The following is a 17,923-nucleotide window of genomic DNA, read 5'->3' on the forward strand; positions in this document are numbered from 1 at the left end:
TAATCCCACCTTTATAACGTGGAACGGGCTTCGGGAGATCCGCAACAATATCTTTAAATAAAATGGCTATATATTCAAAAGATGTAGAAATGTTGAATACATTCCCAGGTCATACACAATTCACAGTTCCAATTAAAATTAACTTTTATAAAGAAAGACGTATAGTTTTTTTATGAGAATATAACATTGGGGGTATGATATGTCTGATTTCGGGGAACAACTGGTCTTTTTCAATAAACCTACAAGACCCACAAAAATTAAATCAATCATGTAAAGAAGAATATTATCCACTTGGTGAGGATAATGAGATATGTGGAACCACTGTTAGTTATAAACAAATAAAGGAATTTAATAAAGCTAAAAAAAACAACAGTTTCGCCATAGTTTATTTAATGAAAACACAAAGAACAGGATTTTTTTTTATAGTAAGCCGGGGAATACAAACCGATTCAACAACAGGAAGATGGGGAGGTATCACCTGTCATCATATTAATCTCTCATACATTTCTGATACATAAATGACAGCAAGAAGACTTCAAGAAAATTATCATTTCTGTATCCAAGCATACCTACAAGAAAAGGGGTTTTTTTTTTTTTGTTTTTTTTTTGTATACAAGATCGAGGCTCGTGAAAGAGCCAACATTAATCACACAAAAAGACAAACCGACACACAAAACACAAAAAACAAGGGGAGCGGCAGACAAGATGGGGAGAGAGGGGGAAGGACACAAAAGAGAGGGGGAAGAGGGGGAAGGACACAAACACAACATTTTTTTTGTATTGGTATTCGGTATTTCAATAAATATGTGCTAAAACATAAGAATGGGAATTTTTCAATAAAAGTTTTATACTGATGTATATAAAAGTTTTATACAATAAAAGTTTTTTCAATAAAAAATAAAATCCAGTTTTATACTGATGTTAATAAACCTACAAATGTAGATTTAATTAAAATGTTAAATAATGAGAAGGTTTTAAAGTTTAAAAAATACAACGCTCTTTTAGAAATTCAGAATAAATTTTATTGGCTTCCTGTTGTAAAAAAAAATATTTTGGATACAGGAATATCAAGAAATCCAGATGAATACAGTCACGTGAAAAAGTAAGTACACCCCATGCAAAGTTTTGACTTTTTCAACATATTTCACCATACAACTATTCGATCTTCATTTCAACAATATTGATAAACAAGTGAATCCTCTTGGATTGCGCTGAGGTTCGGGCATGGAATTTCGAGCCTCGATCATGGTTCGAGCCTCGATCTTGTATACAAAAATAATAATAATAATAATAAGAACCTTGGGCCGAATCTCGCGCTTCACCAGTGCGCGTGCGCGAATTTACGTCACGTCGGCAGCGAGAAGGGGTTCCCCAACACGAACCAATCAGGAACTGCCACGTCACACTTATATGATCTCAGAATTCCTGTGACAGGAATTCGCGTTACACTGGCTGGAAGTCATTCGCTAGAGGCGCTTCCTCAGCGCTAATAAAGGTGATATAATATAACAAATATCATGAAACATTTACATTTTGCAGTCCATTGTATAATTTAAATAAACATAAATGCAAATTTTGCATGTGGAAAATTTAAGTACACCCCATGAAATGTTTTTTTATCTTTTTAACATGTGGACATATCATATTTGATCTTAATTTAAACAGTATCTATAGATAAAGGTGATCTAATTGAACAAAAAACAATGAAAAATTGACTTTGCAATAATTTGTTCAACAAAAAATTTACAGAGATGCCATTTCCTTCTGTGGAAAAAGTAAGTACACCCTTGGCTCTAATAGGTGGTATTGCCCCCTTTGGCAGAAACAACCCCAAGTAGGCGTTTCTTGTAACTGTCTACCAGTCTCTGACATCGACTGGGAGAAATTTTTGCCCACTCCTCCATGCAGAATTATTTCAGCTGTGCGATGTTTGAGGGGTTTCTTGCATGCACAGCTCGTTTCAAATCCCCCCACAACATCTCGATGGGATTTTGATCCGGGCTTTGACTTGGCCATTCCAGAACCCTCCATTTCTTTCTTTTCAGCCATTCCTTGGTGGATTTACTGGTATGTTTAGGGTCATTGTCATGTTGCAAGGTCCACCTTCGGTTGAGCTTCAACTTTCTGACAGATGGCCTCACATTATACTCAAGCACCCTCTGGTACAATGAAGAATTCATAGTGGATTATATGATGGTGAGCTGCCCAGGCCCTGATGCAGCAAAGCTGCCCCAAACCATAATATTTCCACCACCATGCTTTACAGTTCGTATCAGGTTCTTGTGGTCAAATGCTGTCTTTGGTTTCACCAAACATGTCTTCTGGTCTGTGGCCAAATAGCTGTACCCTTGACATCTGTCCAGGGCACATTGCTGCAGAAGTGCTGGTCTTTGCCTCGGTGTTCATTGGCAAACTTTAGTCTTGCCCTGATGTTCTTTCTGCACAGCAAAGGTTTCCTCCTGGCACACCTCCCATATAGATCAAATTTGTGCAGCCTCTTTCTAATGGTAGACTCGTGCACTTTGACATCAACAGAGGCAAGAGCTACCTGTAGGTTCCGTGATGACATTCTGGGGTTCTTAGAGACTTCTTTCAGCATCTTGCGGTCTGCTCTCAGGCTGAACTTGCTGGGGCGGCCTGGCCTGAACAAGTTGGCAGTTGTTTGGAATCTTCTCCACTTGTAGATGATCTTCCGGACAGTCGAATGAATGATTTCAAATTGTTTGGAGATCTTTTTAAATCCCTTCCCAGACTGGTAGGCATCTATAACCTTCTTTCTGAAGGCCTCAGAGAGCTCTTTTGATCGAGTCATGGTGACGCCGCACACTTCAACAACAAAGAGCAAACCAAACTAATTGTCTGAGGTTTAAATAAGACAGGTTCCTCCAAGATCCTCTCTAACGATGTTCTAATCATTTGCACCTGAGCTGGTGCACCTGATTCTAATTTTAGGTATTTGAAGTAGTGATAAATGTAGGGGTGTACTTACTTTTTCCACATGCAAAATTTGCATTGATGTTCATATAAATTATACAATGACTACAAAATGTAAATGTTTCATGATATTTGTTATATTATATCACCTTTATCTGTCAATATTGTTGAAATGAAGATCAAATATGAAGAATGAAGATCACTTAACTGTGATAAATCTGAAATAATCATCATTGGCCCAAAAACGCTCACCAAGTCCACCCATAACTTTGCCCTCAACATCGACGGTTTCCCAGTATCCACCTCCCCTCACATCCGGAATCTTGGCATCATCATCTTTGGCATCATCCCTGCTCTCAAATGTTGTGTTTGTGTCCTTCCCCCTCTCTCCCCATCTTGTCTGCCGCTCCCCTTGTTTTTTTGTGTTTTGTGTGTCGGTTTGTCTTTTTTGTGATTATTGTTAGCTCTTTCACGAGCCTCGATCTTGTATACAAAAAAAAAAAAAAAAAAAAAAAAAAAAAACCCTCTCCTTCGACAAATACACTAAACAGATCACAAAGACAGCCTTCTTTCACCTGAAAAACATCGCCCGTCTCCGTCCATCCCTCTCCTCCGTGGCTGCAGAAACCCTCATCCACGCCTTCATCACTTCCCGTCTGGACTACTGCAATAGCCTCCTTTATGGTTCACCCTCAACAATCACCAATAAACTCCAATACATTCAGAACTCCGCTGCCCGTCTACTCACCCATTCCCGGACCCGTGACCACATCACCCCCGTCCTTTACAAGCTTCACTGGCTCCCCATCTCCCAGAGAATCCAGTACAAAATCCTCCTCTTGACCTACAAAGCCCTCCATAACCTGGCCCCATCCTACCTGGCTGACCTCCTCTCCAGACACACTCCCACCCGCAACCTCCGCTCTGCTGGTACCAACCTCCTGACCCCCCCCCCCCCCCCCCCCATCCGGACCAAATTTAGATCCTGGGGGGACAGGGCCTTCTCCATCGCTGCTCCCACCCTCTGGAACTCGCTACCTCACACCATCAGAGACTCCTCCTCACTCACCACATTCAAAACATCACTCAAGACCCACCTGTTCAACACTGCATTCAACATTTAACCCACAGCATCTAATCCCTGACTATCTCCTCTCTTTCTCCCTCCTTTGTGCTTTGAATATTTCCCTGTTGATTCTTCTTTTTTGCAATTGTCTTTATGTTTTGCTATGCATTATGTTTTGCACTCTGTCAAAGCGTCTTTGGGCTTCCTGAAAAGCGCTATATAAAATAAATGCATTATTATTATTATTATTAAATAGCTGTATGTTGAAATATGTTGAAAAAGTCAAAACTTTACATGGGGTGTACTTACTTTTTCACGTGACTGTATAAGTTTGATATTCTATGGGGAGATGGTTCAAGGGTAGTAAGGGATGAGGAATGAGTTGAAGAAGAAAATGAGGCAAGGGTGAAGGAAGAGAGGGGGGAAAGGAAGAGGGAGGAAGAGGGAGGAAAGGGAGAAAAGAGAGAGGGAGGAGAGGGAGGAAAAATATAAAAATATGGAAACCAGTAAATAAATAAAATATTGGAGGTATTACAAAAAATAAATCAAAGTCAACGCACCGAGGAGGAAAATAAAGAAATTAAAAGTCGAATGAAAATATTAGCTTCAATAATGCTCGATTTTAACTTCAATTACAGGGAGGAGATTTAAACAAGAAAGTGGGGATAAGGAAGCAGAAGGAAAATATTATATAGTTGATGATGTTGGTGTTATTGACTTTCGTTAAAGTTTTACATTTTTCCCGAAATAAATGGAGGAGAGAGTGAAGGCATTCCTAAGGATTGTTTATATTTTAAAAATCAATATAGAAATGTATATGTTGGAAACCAAAAAGGTTTTCACACTCTGTATGAATTTTTCTCATAAATAAATGAGTTATTGTGTTAAGTGTAAAAAGAAAACCAATACTAAAAATATATCGTATATTAAAGGTAAAAATAATAGTTTATCAAAAGGCGACATGTTTAGTGTGCGGCTCTAAAAAGTGTCAATTCATTTCTCAGCATAAAAGTGGGGGAGACATACAAAAGTTTTTGTCGGGTAGTAAATTTACAACAACTGGAATTCCAGGGGAATTACATCTACCGGGGTATTCTTTCTGTGGCCCTGGAACAAACTTGGATAAAAGATTAGATGAGGCTAACAATCCTAAACATTGGTCTAAACCTAAAAATAGGGTTCACGAAGTGTGTATGAGGCACAATATCGATTATGGGAATACCACTCCATTCGATGAAAAACACGAAGCCGACAGAGAAATGTTGTATAATTTATCTCTGATACGAAATCCAACGTTGAGAGGAAAACTTGATAGGTTTATCATGAAAAAATTGATAAGTGCTAAATTGAAACTTGGGCTTGGTAATCAAAAAAACTATTAAGCTCTAACGATGTCATCAAGACTGAGGAGCTTTTGGCTAATGAATTACATCGACCAGTTATCACAAAATTTAAAAGGAAGGTTTCTTCCAAAGGGGGTTGATTACATCTGGTCCGCTGATTTAATTGAACTAAATAATGATAAAGGATATAAGTATACTTTAACCGTTATCGATTTGAAGAGAAGATTTGCATGGGTTGTTCCTTTGAAAAACAAAAGGGGTAATACTCTTAGGTTAGCTTTCAGTGGAATATTTTGTAAAAGCAAAAGAAAACCAAAGAAGTTATGGAATGATGACGGAACAGAGTTCTAAAACAAAACATTTAAGAAATTTCTTAAAGATAATTGTATTACATTATACAGCACCTTTAATGAAGGAAAGGCAGTTGTTATTGAGCGTTTTAATCACACTTTGAAAGAGAGGGTCTATAAAAAATTCACAAAACTCAGTTCTCAACAATGGGTATCTATAATTCAGAACATTGTAGATAATTACAATAATACAGTTCATTCATCAACAAAATCAAAACCATCAGAAACATTTACAAAATTAGAATATGACAAGAAGATTAATCTGAGAAAGCCAAAGTTAAAAGTTGGTGATATTGTAAGAATATATAGATGGAAAAGCCATTTTGAGAAAGGTTATACAAAGAGATGGACTAATGAACTCTTTAAAATTGTTGATGTAATGAATACAATTCCTTGGACTTACAAATTGTATGATGTAAAAGAAGAAGAGATTTTGGGTTCATTTTATTCACAGGTATTACAAAAGACACAGGTAAGCAGATAATACCCTTGAAAGCAATAGGTTGACACTTCACAATCCACTACTATACAGGGATGGGAGAATTAATGTTGTTGTTTGGGGGTTATGAATGTAGAAATATACCTTATTCCTGGACGAAAATCCTCCTCAATCCTGAGTAGCACTTCTATGAGACCGCTCTCAAGAAACTCTTCATAATTATTTAGTAGTCTAAAAGTTGTTCTTAAAAATAAGTTCCTCTTTTCACCTTGTATTGAGCACCCAAGTCTAATAGTTAGTGGTGTTGATTTCTTAAAGGAAATATTTTGAGCTGTTTTAAAGTATCTGTCACATTGTTCCACAATCCCTGTAATTATGTTGTTATGTTATTATGTTATTATTATGTTATTATGTTATGTTATTATGTTATGTGTTATTATGTGTTATTATGTTATGTTATGTAACCCTGGTGTTGGGCTAGCGGCTAGGGTGCCGGCTTAGGATCCAAGGATCCTGGGTTCGAATCCCGGTCGATTGCTGAATTAACGCCAGGGGGGTTGACTCAGCCTGTCATCCTTCCGAGGTCGGCTAATTGAGTACCAGTTCACTGGTAATTCCCTGTTTGTCGTTAAAGGCAGCAAAAAGGGTTGGCGTCAGGAAGGGCATCCGGCCGTAAAACATTGCTTCAAAAAGGGGACCGAAAAAACAACAACAACCACGGTTCCCGAAAAAGGCCAACCCCTGCTTTGCGGGGAAAAATGGCCTCTAAAGGTGGTTTTGTCACATTGTTCCACAGCCTCCTGAATAGATTTAGGTTTATTAACAAACTTTTTTTAACTTCATAATTGTTGGGAGTTTCTCTGTATTATAACAGTGCTCCATTTATAAGGTAAAATTTATAGATGCTTCTTTGCTTAAAATAAAATTTTCTTGGTGATTTAGCCATTTCATCTCTGCTCAACAAAGATACTTGTACCAAGAACCAAGTTCCAACATATTGTTGGTTAATATACTTGATGGTGATGAGTCTTGAAAGAAAATTAAGTTATTCCCTAAAATAGAACATAAACAATTATTTGTTGGCTCTCTACATGAGTTCAAAGAAAATATGGGGTCTATTGAGGATTTAACCTTTGTTAATGGTTGAGATGGGAAAGGGAGAAATAGATGGATGTTTTTGGGTTTTTCGGTGGGTGGTCCATAAATTCCAATGCACTTTCCCCATTCACTTACATGTAATATTAGGTATGTTTTAGAGCCCCCATTCACCCCCTACTTACCATAATATACTGGACAGAACTTCCAAACACGCATACTGTACATACATACAAACATACATCCGTTTTTAGTAAAATATAGTCGTACTGTTAAACCCTGACATTCTCAGGGGATACGTTCCTGGAAAATGCCACGAATGTCAGGGCAATGTTTCAATGGCCAAAAAAAGAACACGAATGCACATAATTACAGTTTCATTAATGATGCTTACAAATAAAAATACTGTAAAACATTCCAAAAAGTCAACTCATTCTTTTGCCACAGGCATCATGTTATTTGATCAAAAACTAACCGTTTGTTTTACTTCAATCTCACGTTTTTTCCATCACGTGTCTTGATCATGGAAATAATCCCAGTTTCAACCGCTCGGAGTCCAAGCTTGAAGGAAGACACGGCACTCCGCATTATCTTACTAAGATAGACGTCGAGTTTAAATTGCATCACTTTAAACATCCCGACATCACAGTCTTTGTGTTAGAATTTCATTTTATTTTAGATCCAAAATAAAAGTTCATTTTTACTTACCGTACCATAGAGCAGCCTCGCTGATCAGCCATATCCACAAAGAGTAAATCTTCCACCGATCAGCGAGCCTGGTTGATGGTACGGTAAGTAAAAATGAACTTTTATTTTGGATCTAAAATAAAATGAAATTCTAACACAAGCACTGTGACGTCAGGACGTTTACAATTATGCAATTTTAACTCAACGTCCATCTTTGTAAGAATACAGAATAACGCATCTTCCACTTGTTTTGTGTGCATGGCTGGAGGTGGTTTATGCATGGCTCGTGGAAGATGATTTTATAACTGTGTTCGGCCAAGACTGGTGGGGGATGGTTGATTAGAACTGCTTTGTGATTATTTGGGGCTGGTGGTAGATGGATGGTTGGTTAGAGCTGCTTTGTGATCATTTGGGGCTGGTGGTAGATAGATGGTTGGTTAGAGCTGCTTTGTGTTTATGCTTGGCTTGTGGTAGATACATGCTTGGTGAGAGGTGCTTTGTGTTTATTTGGGGCTGGTGGTAGATACATGGTTGGTTCGAGCTGCTTTGCGTTTATGCTTGGCTGGCAGGAAGATGGTTTTAGAACTGTGTCATGCGAGCGCCTGGTGGGAATTGTTTTTTGTGCCTGCAAAAAACCACGAATACGCGAAGCACAGGGTCGCGAATGACAAATTCGTGAATGTTGGTGCGTCACAAGACAAAATAAGTTACGTAAGTAAAAGCATTTTAAAACTGTTCACACATTTGTGTTTTCTGGATTAAACAGTAGTGTGATTTCATTTCCTGCAGCTACTGACTTGCTCAAATCTGCACTTCGCAATCATGGCGACTCTGCCAAACTCCCCTCAACACGAGATCTCTCTTCTTTTCCTTTTTGTTTAAATGCCCTTGCTGGTTGAGCCCAATTGTTGCCCAACTAACCCACTGTCAATTTAACCTTGCTCTTCTGTGAGCCTCACTCTTGTGGAGAAAAAAAAATGGAGCTTATACATACAACATATATAGAGGACAAGGAAAAGAGCAAACATGAATGTAGTTTTAAAAGGACACAATTTGACAATAGACAAATGAACACAGTACACTACGTCATACATCAGATTTTAACATGGGATGAGCCAAGTCCTTAAATGGGAAAACCAAACAGATGACCCCTGGTGCAAATGGCTGGCCAAACCATCCTGGGTGCAATACATATTATGATAGCTTGTTTATGTAAAATACAAATGTGAAGTAATATTTTGTAAATACTTTAAATCCCAGTAATTAAATATTTGAGCCATACCCATTGGCCTTGAAGCCATACCCTTTTTAACTTTTGGACAATAACTCGATACACAACAACAGGGGTTGAGCATAGCCATGTGTATCGAGCTATATGGTAGTTGTGGGTCTGTTAGCCTATCCAAGCCCTTTTATGCAAGCCAAGGGACGTATTCATCCTGCAATGTACCAAGATAAGCAAGGGGGGAGTGGAGAAAGGGCACGAGGTGGGGAAGCAGTGATTGGGTGGGTGGGGAAGCAGTGATTTTAGGGGAAGAGAGAGGAGGGTGGATGCTCACTGTGGTTCAACTAGACTAGCGAGCTTACTTTCAATTACAAATAAAGTCATCATTGCTGCTGTTGGCAAGTCTTTCCTGCTTCCCTGACCATCAGGTTGGATTCTGTCCCATCACTCGACTCTGGACATGCTGTTCCTCCTCTAACAACCATGGTTGGAGGCCCTAAATCTCAATCAAAAGGTCAGGACCATCTCTTCGGATATTCGCAAAGAAAACCCCCTTGGGGAGGGGGGGGGAATTAATTTGTGACAACCTTCATTGTGTGACCCTTAATCCTCCTGTTAGGTTTCGTTGAGATTGGATAAGTAACGACCGAATGTATCGCGGTCAAAAATCTTCAGACAGACACCGAATTGCGTATTTTAGTATCACTAGTACACCCGCTCACGATGCGAGCGACAGGGGGAGTCATGTTCTCATACTTTTTATTATTGCCAATTATTATAACTATTACTTGCGTTAGATCAGGTCATTGAAAGGATCAAACCATGCATGATATTATAACATGTTAGATCAGGTCATTGAAAGGATGAGAACATGCATGATATTATAACATGTTAGATCAGAACGTGCATGACATTACAACATGTTAGACAAGGTCATTGAAAGAATCAGAACGTGCATGACATTATAACATGTTAGACAAGGTCATTGAAAGAATGAGAACATGCATGATATTATAACATGTTAGATCAGAACGTGCATGACATTATAACATGTTAGATCAGAATGTGCAGGACATTATAACATGTTCGATAAGGTCATTGAAAATACATCATTAATATTATGCTATTATCATAAGTGTTATTATTACTGTTATAGTGAGAAGCAGCTTTGGAAAAACGCCTTGGAATAACTCCACGCTAGCGGCAGGAAGGGTCGTGTTATTAATCCTTGTGTGGTATATAGACTACAGTAGATCTATGATCAGGTGTGACGATCGACGTGCCAAGTATACATTGATGCCCAGATTCCTCCAGAATTTCCTCCAGATGTCCAGAATGTATTTAGTGTTATAAACAACATTAGCGACTGTTTAAAAATGTAATCCTCTGCGTTTGTGGTTTATAATATTTTTACTTCTGGTAGAGGCAGTTCGCCCATTGCTCACACGAAAACGCCATGATAAGCTATTTATAAATGCCAACACGACGATTGTTCAAGGAGGAAACACCGCTTGGGGAGGTGGGATATTATTATTAATAATTTTGTTTTGTAATAACATTAATACTATGCTTTTGACATGAGAAACATCATTGGAAAACGCCACGATAAAGCTACCTTAACACAGATATACACCTCAACATGCTACATCATTGGCGGGGTAATCCCCCTTCATGGAGAAAGCCCGCTTAGGGATGGGGGCAAATTAATGCGCTACAACCTTCATTGTGTAACCCTTAGTCCTCCTGTCAAGTTTGGTTGAGATTGGATAAGTAATGACTGAATGTATTGCTGTAAAAAAAAAACGTCAACAGACACAAAGACAGACAGACAGAGACAGAGAGCCACAGAGACACAGAGAGACAGAGACCAAATGGCGTATTTTAGTATGATGATAATGATATCAGTAGTGGTGGGTGTGGTTTTGACAGAACAATAAGTGCGAGTGGTCTATCAGAGCCCATTTCAATTAGATTGAAGTGCTTTTGGGAGCCTTTTCAACACTTCCCGTTGGAGATCAAATCAACCAATATGTATGTTCGCTTTGAAAAATGTTTTCTGCATTTCCCACAAGGTCATTTTCCATGACAGTTACTTAAAGTTATTAAATGGACAAACTTGTGCAGTTTAATCCTTTTTAATTACGAGCATGAGCAAAATAATGAAACAAGGTCCAAATGGTAGTTTTGTTTCTTCCTCAGCCAGTTTTTTAAAAGTATCAAATTTGGAGCAAATCTTCCGACAGCACAGCTGGAACCCTTTCAACTTTTCAGGTTCTGCAATCATTTTCTCAAAAATATAAATTTGAGTGGCGAGTTTTAATAGAAAAAATCAAATGAAATACATATTACATCAAAATTACATCGTGAAACTTAGTTCTCACCAGAACCAGTTGTAGAAACACCGTGATCGACGCTAGTAAATCGCACAGCCTTTTCCCGAATCTCACTGCCCGTGCTGGCACCACAAGCTTCTGCAACACTTGAATGTAGATGGGATTGTTCTTGCAACTTCACATCCATCTTATCTGCAAAACAGCCTGGCCTTAGATGCCGTTTGAGAAAGGACGTTCCCGCAAAGCGTCCCCATCAATCAAAAAGAGGAAGTGATGTTATCCTGGTTTTTACATGTAGTACATTTATGGGGGGTTCTGAATATCCGAGTGAATTGAGCTGAATGAATGAAGTGAAAATGAGTGAGTGATTTAGATCAATTTTGCCCTTTCGAGTAATTGTTAATCATGCATTGTGTCATTTGATAATCATGAAAATTTAGTAATTTTATTGGGATAATAAACAAATTGTGAAAATGGACAATGTCAAAGGAAAGAATTTTTATACTTTTTAATTAATCCTTTAGAAATTGCAAACAAAATGACAAAAGCATCTTCGAAACTGACCTTCCAACTGGTTGTTTTTTTTTGAGTCCAGAAAACTGTCCATTTTTGTTGATTTCTGGGGGTTTTGTCTCAGAAAACAGTTTTAACTGTTTTTGTGAGTTTTGTGGACAATGTGCCCCTAAATGGGAAATAGGCCAATAAATCACGAGTGGTTCAGAAACCCCATAATCATACGAACTAGCGATACCCGTGGAGAAATCCACTTTTAAAATGTAAAAGATAAATGGAAAAGTGAGTGCACAAAAAAGTACAAACTACAAAAAGCAAGACCGAAAGTCTAATAGTACATGGTGTTATGTAGAATTATTATATGTAAGTGCAAAATTTGCTACATTAGTGGAACCAATGTTTTTTTGCATCTATATACCCTTGGCAACAAGAACTGAGTTGGTTCCATTTTTTTCAATGGCGTCTTCGTCCCTAACCCCAAGCCAAGTAGAAGTCCACGCTATGAAAACTTTCAACTTGGTCAGTATCAAGATAAAGTTGTTAATGCAACACAGCAAGACTTTGCATGGCTACTTTCACGGTATTCACAGAGGCACCATGAAGAGACATCAGACGGTATACCAGTTTGGTCAGCATACAATTCTCGTGTGTGCACTCCAGAAGAGAACAAGACACCCAACCTTGATCAAGATCACACAATGCCTATCATTAAGGCACCAGCTCATGAGTGGACAACACTGGTGACAGTTCTTGAGAAGCTTTCGTACCTCAATAGTGTTGTGTGTCCAGAAAACACTGGAACGATCTTAGTTACATTTGACATGGATCTTTACAAGAGGGCCCTAAAGTTAGAATATCTTCATGACCAATATGCTGGGAAATGGATGGTATGCCCTGGTGGTTTCCACACTGTCTTGTGTGCACTAAGGTGCCTTGGGAGGACTGTTGAGCACAGCGGGCTTGATGAAGCTTAGAGCAAGGATCTGTACAGCACTGTGACAGTAAATCAGATACTCAATGGGAATCACCACAATCGTGCTGTTCAAGCTCATGAGATCACATTAGAGGTATTCTTTGATCTCTGGCTTTCAGAATTTCTGAAAGAGATGCCTGCAGTTGTAGAAGCTCTATCTGCCTGTATGGATAACTTGATAGAAGCAAACAAGAAAGAGGTAGGCATTCAGGAAGCCCATCACCAACTTCTAATGGCGATTGAACATCTAAACTTGGAAAAGCAGCTGAGTGATTTTGACAGGAGCCACAGTAAATTCCCAATGTATCAATGGGCACGAATGTACATGAGGCAAGTGTTGGCGCTGATTAACTTCACACGTTCACTGAAGCAGCCAGATTTCTTCCTGTACTTGGCGTCTCTAGAAAATTTGTTCATATACTTCTTCAGCTACAACCCACTAGATTATGCTCAAAACAAGTTGTTAGCCAAAGATATTTCTCAAAAAACGTATGTTAACTGGATATAAGTGTTCTGGTGGATTTTCTGTACAAGGAATGACAAAAATGCCAGAAAAAATGGTTAATCAAAGTGTTTTATGTAAAAAGATACATACAAAATTGAAAAAAATGACGGCCATTTTGAAAGTCAAAATGGCCGCCAAAGACGGCATTGAAAAAAATGGAACCAACTCAGGTCTTGTTGCCTAGGGTATAAGGATTCCAAAAAACATTGGTTCCACTAGTGTAGCAAATTTTGCACTACAATGACACAACACCATGTACTATAACAGCGGCGTAGCCGGGCTTGTAAAATATTATAAACCACAAACACGTATTATTAGTTTTTTAAACACTCGCGAATGCTGTTTATAACATTAAACAAAGAAATTTGGAGGAATCCCGACATCCGTGAGGTAAGTTTTACATACAGAACTGAGGGAAGATCTACTGTAATCTATATACCCCACAAGGGCTGGGTTAATAACATGCTATCAAAAAACCTCACTTCCACGGTTGTTAGCATCGTACACCACTTGTAATTTCAATTTTCCAATTTTGGGTCAGCGGACACTCAAACGGTGTCATATCAGGTCTAACGGCACTCAAGCGTTTCCTTGCAAATAAAAAAGGGTTGGCAAGAAGTGGAAACAAACATTCTTTCGGCAGCCAGGGATATTCCGTACACCGGAGCAACGTTTATCTGATGGACAATCATAAAAAAAGTGAAGCAGCTGACAAAAGTACTTCTTTCATATGCAACATAAAGCTACGGGGTAGCATCATTGGCTAAGAGCGTGGCTGTGCCTCTGATGCAGTGCCCCATGTAGGCAAGGGCAGGAATTTGGAATTTGTTCATGGTGCCGGCGATAGCTCAACACTCTTCGTGAAGAACACCGTGGGATCATTAGCATCCACCAACTCATGCCGGGAGATGAGACGCCAATTTAACGTCCATCCAAGGTGAATTTTAACGTCCAATTACAAGGCCAGCCCAATCCAATAAGAGTATTGGTTGTTGCCTCCAATCAAGGAAATCGTCACTCCATATTATTTGTGATTATTTTGTTAATTTCCATGATTTCCCAGCGTCGATCTACAATCTATTAATTTGTCTGCTCCATCTTGCTGAAATGGTTCAGGACCTACACTGCCTGAAGTTACATTGACTCTGTGTGTCAAGCAGTCCTGCCTTTTCCATTCCCCTCGTTAACTTGCCCGTTGTTCAGGCACGCTGACAATTGTACACACGCGTACGCACACAATCTTCGCGCAAGCCGCTCAAACACTTACAATATGTCCTGCTGTATCTTTTTGCAAGGACCGCATGGCAAACCGTCCGATCTACTTTCTTAACAATCCTCTTGAGGACGCTCAGTCACTCAAACCCCTGCGTCTCACTATCAGCCATGATCTTTCTTGGACAAACCACATTTCAAGGTTTGCGGCCTCCAAAGCCTGTCGCCGATTGGGCATCCTCCATCACACCAGGTCCTTCCTTGGCACACCTGAGCTCCTATTCACCTACAAGGCCTTCATCCCTATCTTCGTGGAGTACTGCTCTCCCCTCTGGGCTGGCTCCCCTGCCTTACATCTTGCCCAGCTTGAAGCCATGGAAACCAAGGTCTTTAAGATCATTGAAATGTCTCAGCTGAAGCTGAATGTATGGGTCTATCACTTCGCCATCATCGACAGGTCGGTGGTCTCTCTGTCTTTTACCGCCAATCATAGTCGTAGGACAAAAATAATAGGATAAAAACCACCAATCATAGCATTATGCAACAACAACAATGACGAATACCAACAAAACAGACGAATTAAACGTACGTATTTGAATAATTTTAAACATCTAACAAGTTAAGTATAAAATACCCGGATATTCAATTAGTCTTGTTTTTTCGCTCGATTTTGCTTTCAGCTTTTCCTTTGACGCTACGAAGCAAATTCCTGTGGTATTTGTTGCCTTGATTAGACGCCTGGGTGATTGGACGCCGTAAAAATGATTAGACGCTCGGTGAAAATGGCCTTAAAACGCCTGTTGGTTTGTTTGTTGTTGTTGTTGTTGTTGCGTGTTTAGACGCACATCGTTCGAATCGCGTGTTTATCGACACACCGCCCAGCTGTGCATGTTGACTTGTATTTAAACGAGCGGTCAGGCTTCTTCTTCTTCTGCTTTACAGGACACGATTATTCCCAGGTTCGGGTGGGGTTGGCCGGAGGAAGCTTGGCTCAAGTCCTTCACGAACCGGCTAGACAGAGATACACGACTTTTAATTACCTCAAAATAATGGCGGAAATTACAATCGCAATATTAGAAAAACGCGCAATGAAAGGAGCACGCCGCCAGCCACGGTGCTCTGCGTTACAATTACATCAGCTTTGACTTGCTATTACAAATCGATGGGAATCGAACGTGAGATCCTCTTCAGGGCAAGGTCACAGTATTACACAATGGAAGCACTGGCGAATCATATCCGACAAGAGCGAAAGGAAAATTCTACATTCGTGGTAAAACAAACACACAGGTTCAAGCGGAACACAACAATAATGCATCCTCTAAAAGTCCATCCGCCTCCTCGGCCGTAATAGCTTACAATTCACACAAGCTCACCTTCCCGCCAGGCACCGATAATGGACACCAAAGCCGAGGCCACGTGATGACAATAGAACGGAAGTACAATAAGGATGAAAACAAAATACAATAATAGTATATAATTAACGTTTAAATTAATTTTGTTGTGAGAAAAATGTTTAAAATACCCATCGAAACTTTGACCAAAACGCACGACAAATATTTAGACTCAGGAAACACGTCACGTTCACACACCAATAACACTGCCTAGGCACTCGTGCACCGGTCGAGCACGTCCGTTTAATTTAAATAACAAAGAGAACGGCACTCGGTAGAACACATGCCTCCACCAGGCAAAAGAGTTCACGTTGTGTATCGTATTGATAGGTCGGATCTGGATTCGGAAGTGAACCAAAATCGAATAGACATCTTATTCGTCCTTCACACACACCCAACCTCAACCTGCGTCCACCAAAGGTGTTACAGATGTTAGCTTGTGTTGATAACACCGCCTAGTGTATGACTGTGGCATGACAATACTGTGCACATGTACTTCCGGAGTGGCCTCCGGCTCCGGGCCGGGAGTGCCGGACACGGAACATGGATTGCTCGAAATACTAGTACTAATGGCTCCGTGTCCTTTTATTCGAGCGTCTGAAACATGGTGACAGAAGTGGCTTGATGCAAGTTACCCCATAACGGCCTCCCTCAAGCACCACCGCGTGTACAAAAGTGAGTGAATACCTGTGATCTCCCGCCACAACGTGCTGTGCTGAAACGCCTCGGGCATAGGCCTTGATCAACATGGCTGCCAACATTCCACCCCCGGACACGATGAAAATGAGTGGTGACTGGAGCAGTAATTGGGACAATTTCAGAGCTGAATTTGAGGATTATCTACTCGCAACCGGTCTGAATGAGAAGCCAAGGGAAGTGCAAGCAACAACTGAGAAGGGTGATGGGCAGCGAATGTCGTCATGTTTATAAGCACAACTTGAATCTCACAGCCGAGCAGGACAAAGACGTGTCGGCCATACTAATTGCGTTGGAGACGTACTTCAAGCCGGCAAGAAACGTGATTTTTGAACGATACGTGTTCGGCAGCTGTAAGCAAGAAGAGGGAGAATCGATTGACAATTTTGTTACGCGTCTCAGAGAGAAAGCGGCATCTTGTGAATATGGCTTATTGAAGGACGAGCTGATTAGAGACAAAATCGTTCTCGGCATCGCTAATGAGAGTACACGCCGTCGCCTCCTGAGGGAACGGGATTTAACCCTAAACACAGCCATCGAGACATGCCGGGCAGCGGAGCTCACGGACATGCAGATGAAAACAATGGAGCAGGAAAGGCCGCTGATCGAGTGTCAATGTTACAGCGAGGCAACAGTAGAGCAGGACCGGCTCTCCAAAAGCAACAAGGCAAAACGACCACCCTCCCGGCATGTCGACAGACGACCGTGCCACACGTAAATACTGTGGCAATGCACACAGACGAGGATGAGAACACTGTCCAGCCTATGGTAAGGCATGCAGGTTATGTCGCACGGCTAATCACTTTGCCAAAGTATGCTTTAAGAGCACGAGAAGGCCTGCAGCAGGGCAGCTGCACAAGGTGGAAAATACTGAATCTGAAGAGGAAGATGATAACAGTGGCAATTTCATTTACACAAGCGAGTGCATCGGTGCTTTGAGGTCGAGAGGGAAAAAATGGTTCATCACACTACAACTGCATACCAAGTTACAGCAATGCCAGCTTGACTCTGGGGCAACGTGCAACGTAATGAGCCGTAAAGACAAGATGAATCTCGCACCGAAGGCGCGACTCTTACCAAGTAACACGAGACTGAAGTTGTATTCTGGCGAGTTGTTGAAGTCACTGGGACTTTTCAAAACAAAGTGTTTAATACGTGGAC

The 17,923-nt window shown here is 40.3% G+C and overlaps 1 protein-coding gene across 1 annotated transcript in view; it reads right to left on the reverse strand.

Annotated features, from left to right (window-relative positions):
• LOC137429008 (uncharacterized) overlaps positions 1 to 16,093 on the reverse strand; it is a 75,522-nt gene extending 59,429 nt beyond the window's left edge. Inside the window, exons 1-2 of the mRNA XM_068118979.2 lie at positions 16,049 to 16,093; positions 11,521 to 11,664 (exon numbers count right to left, since the gene is read on the reverse strand). Coding sequence (XP_067975080.1) covers positions 11,521 to 11,659 — 139 coding nt within the window. The 5' untranslated portion in view covers positions 11,660 to 11,664; positions 16,049 to 16,093. The remainder of the gene's footprint in view (positions 1 to 11,520; positions 11,665 to 16,048) is intronic.
• Positions 16,094 to 17,923: the final 1,830 nt, after the last annotated feature.

The sequence above is a fragment of the Myxine glutinosa genome, chromosome 6, assembly GCF_964187855.1.
Source record: "Myxine glutinosa chromosome 6, kmMyxGlut1.1, whole genome shotgun sequence".
NCBI classification, from domain to species: domain Eukaryota; kingdom Metazoa; phylum Chordata; class Myxini; order Myxiniformes; family Myxinidae; genus Myxine; species Myxine glutinosa.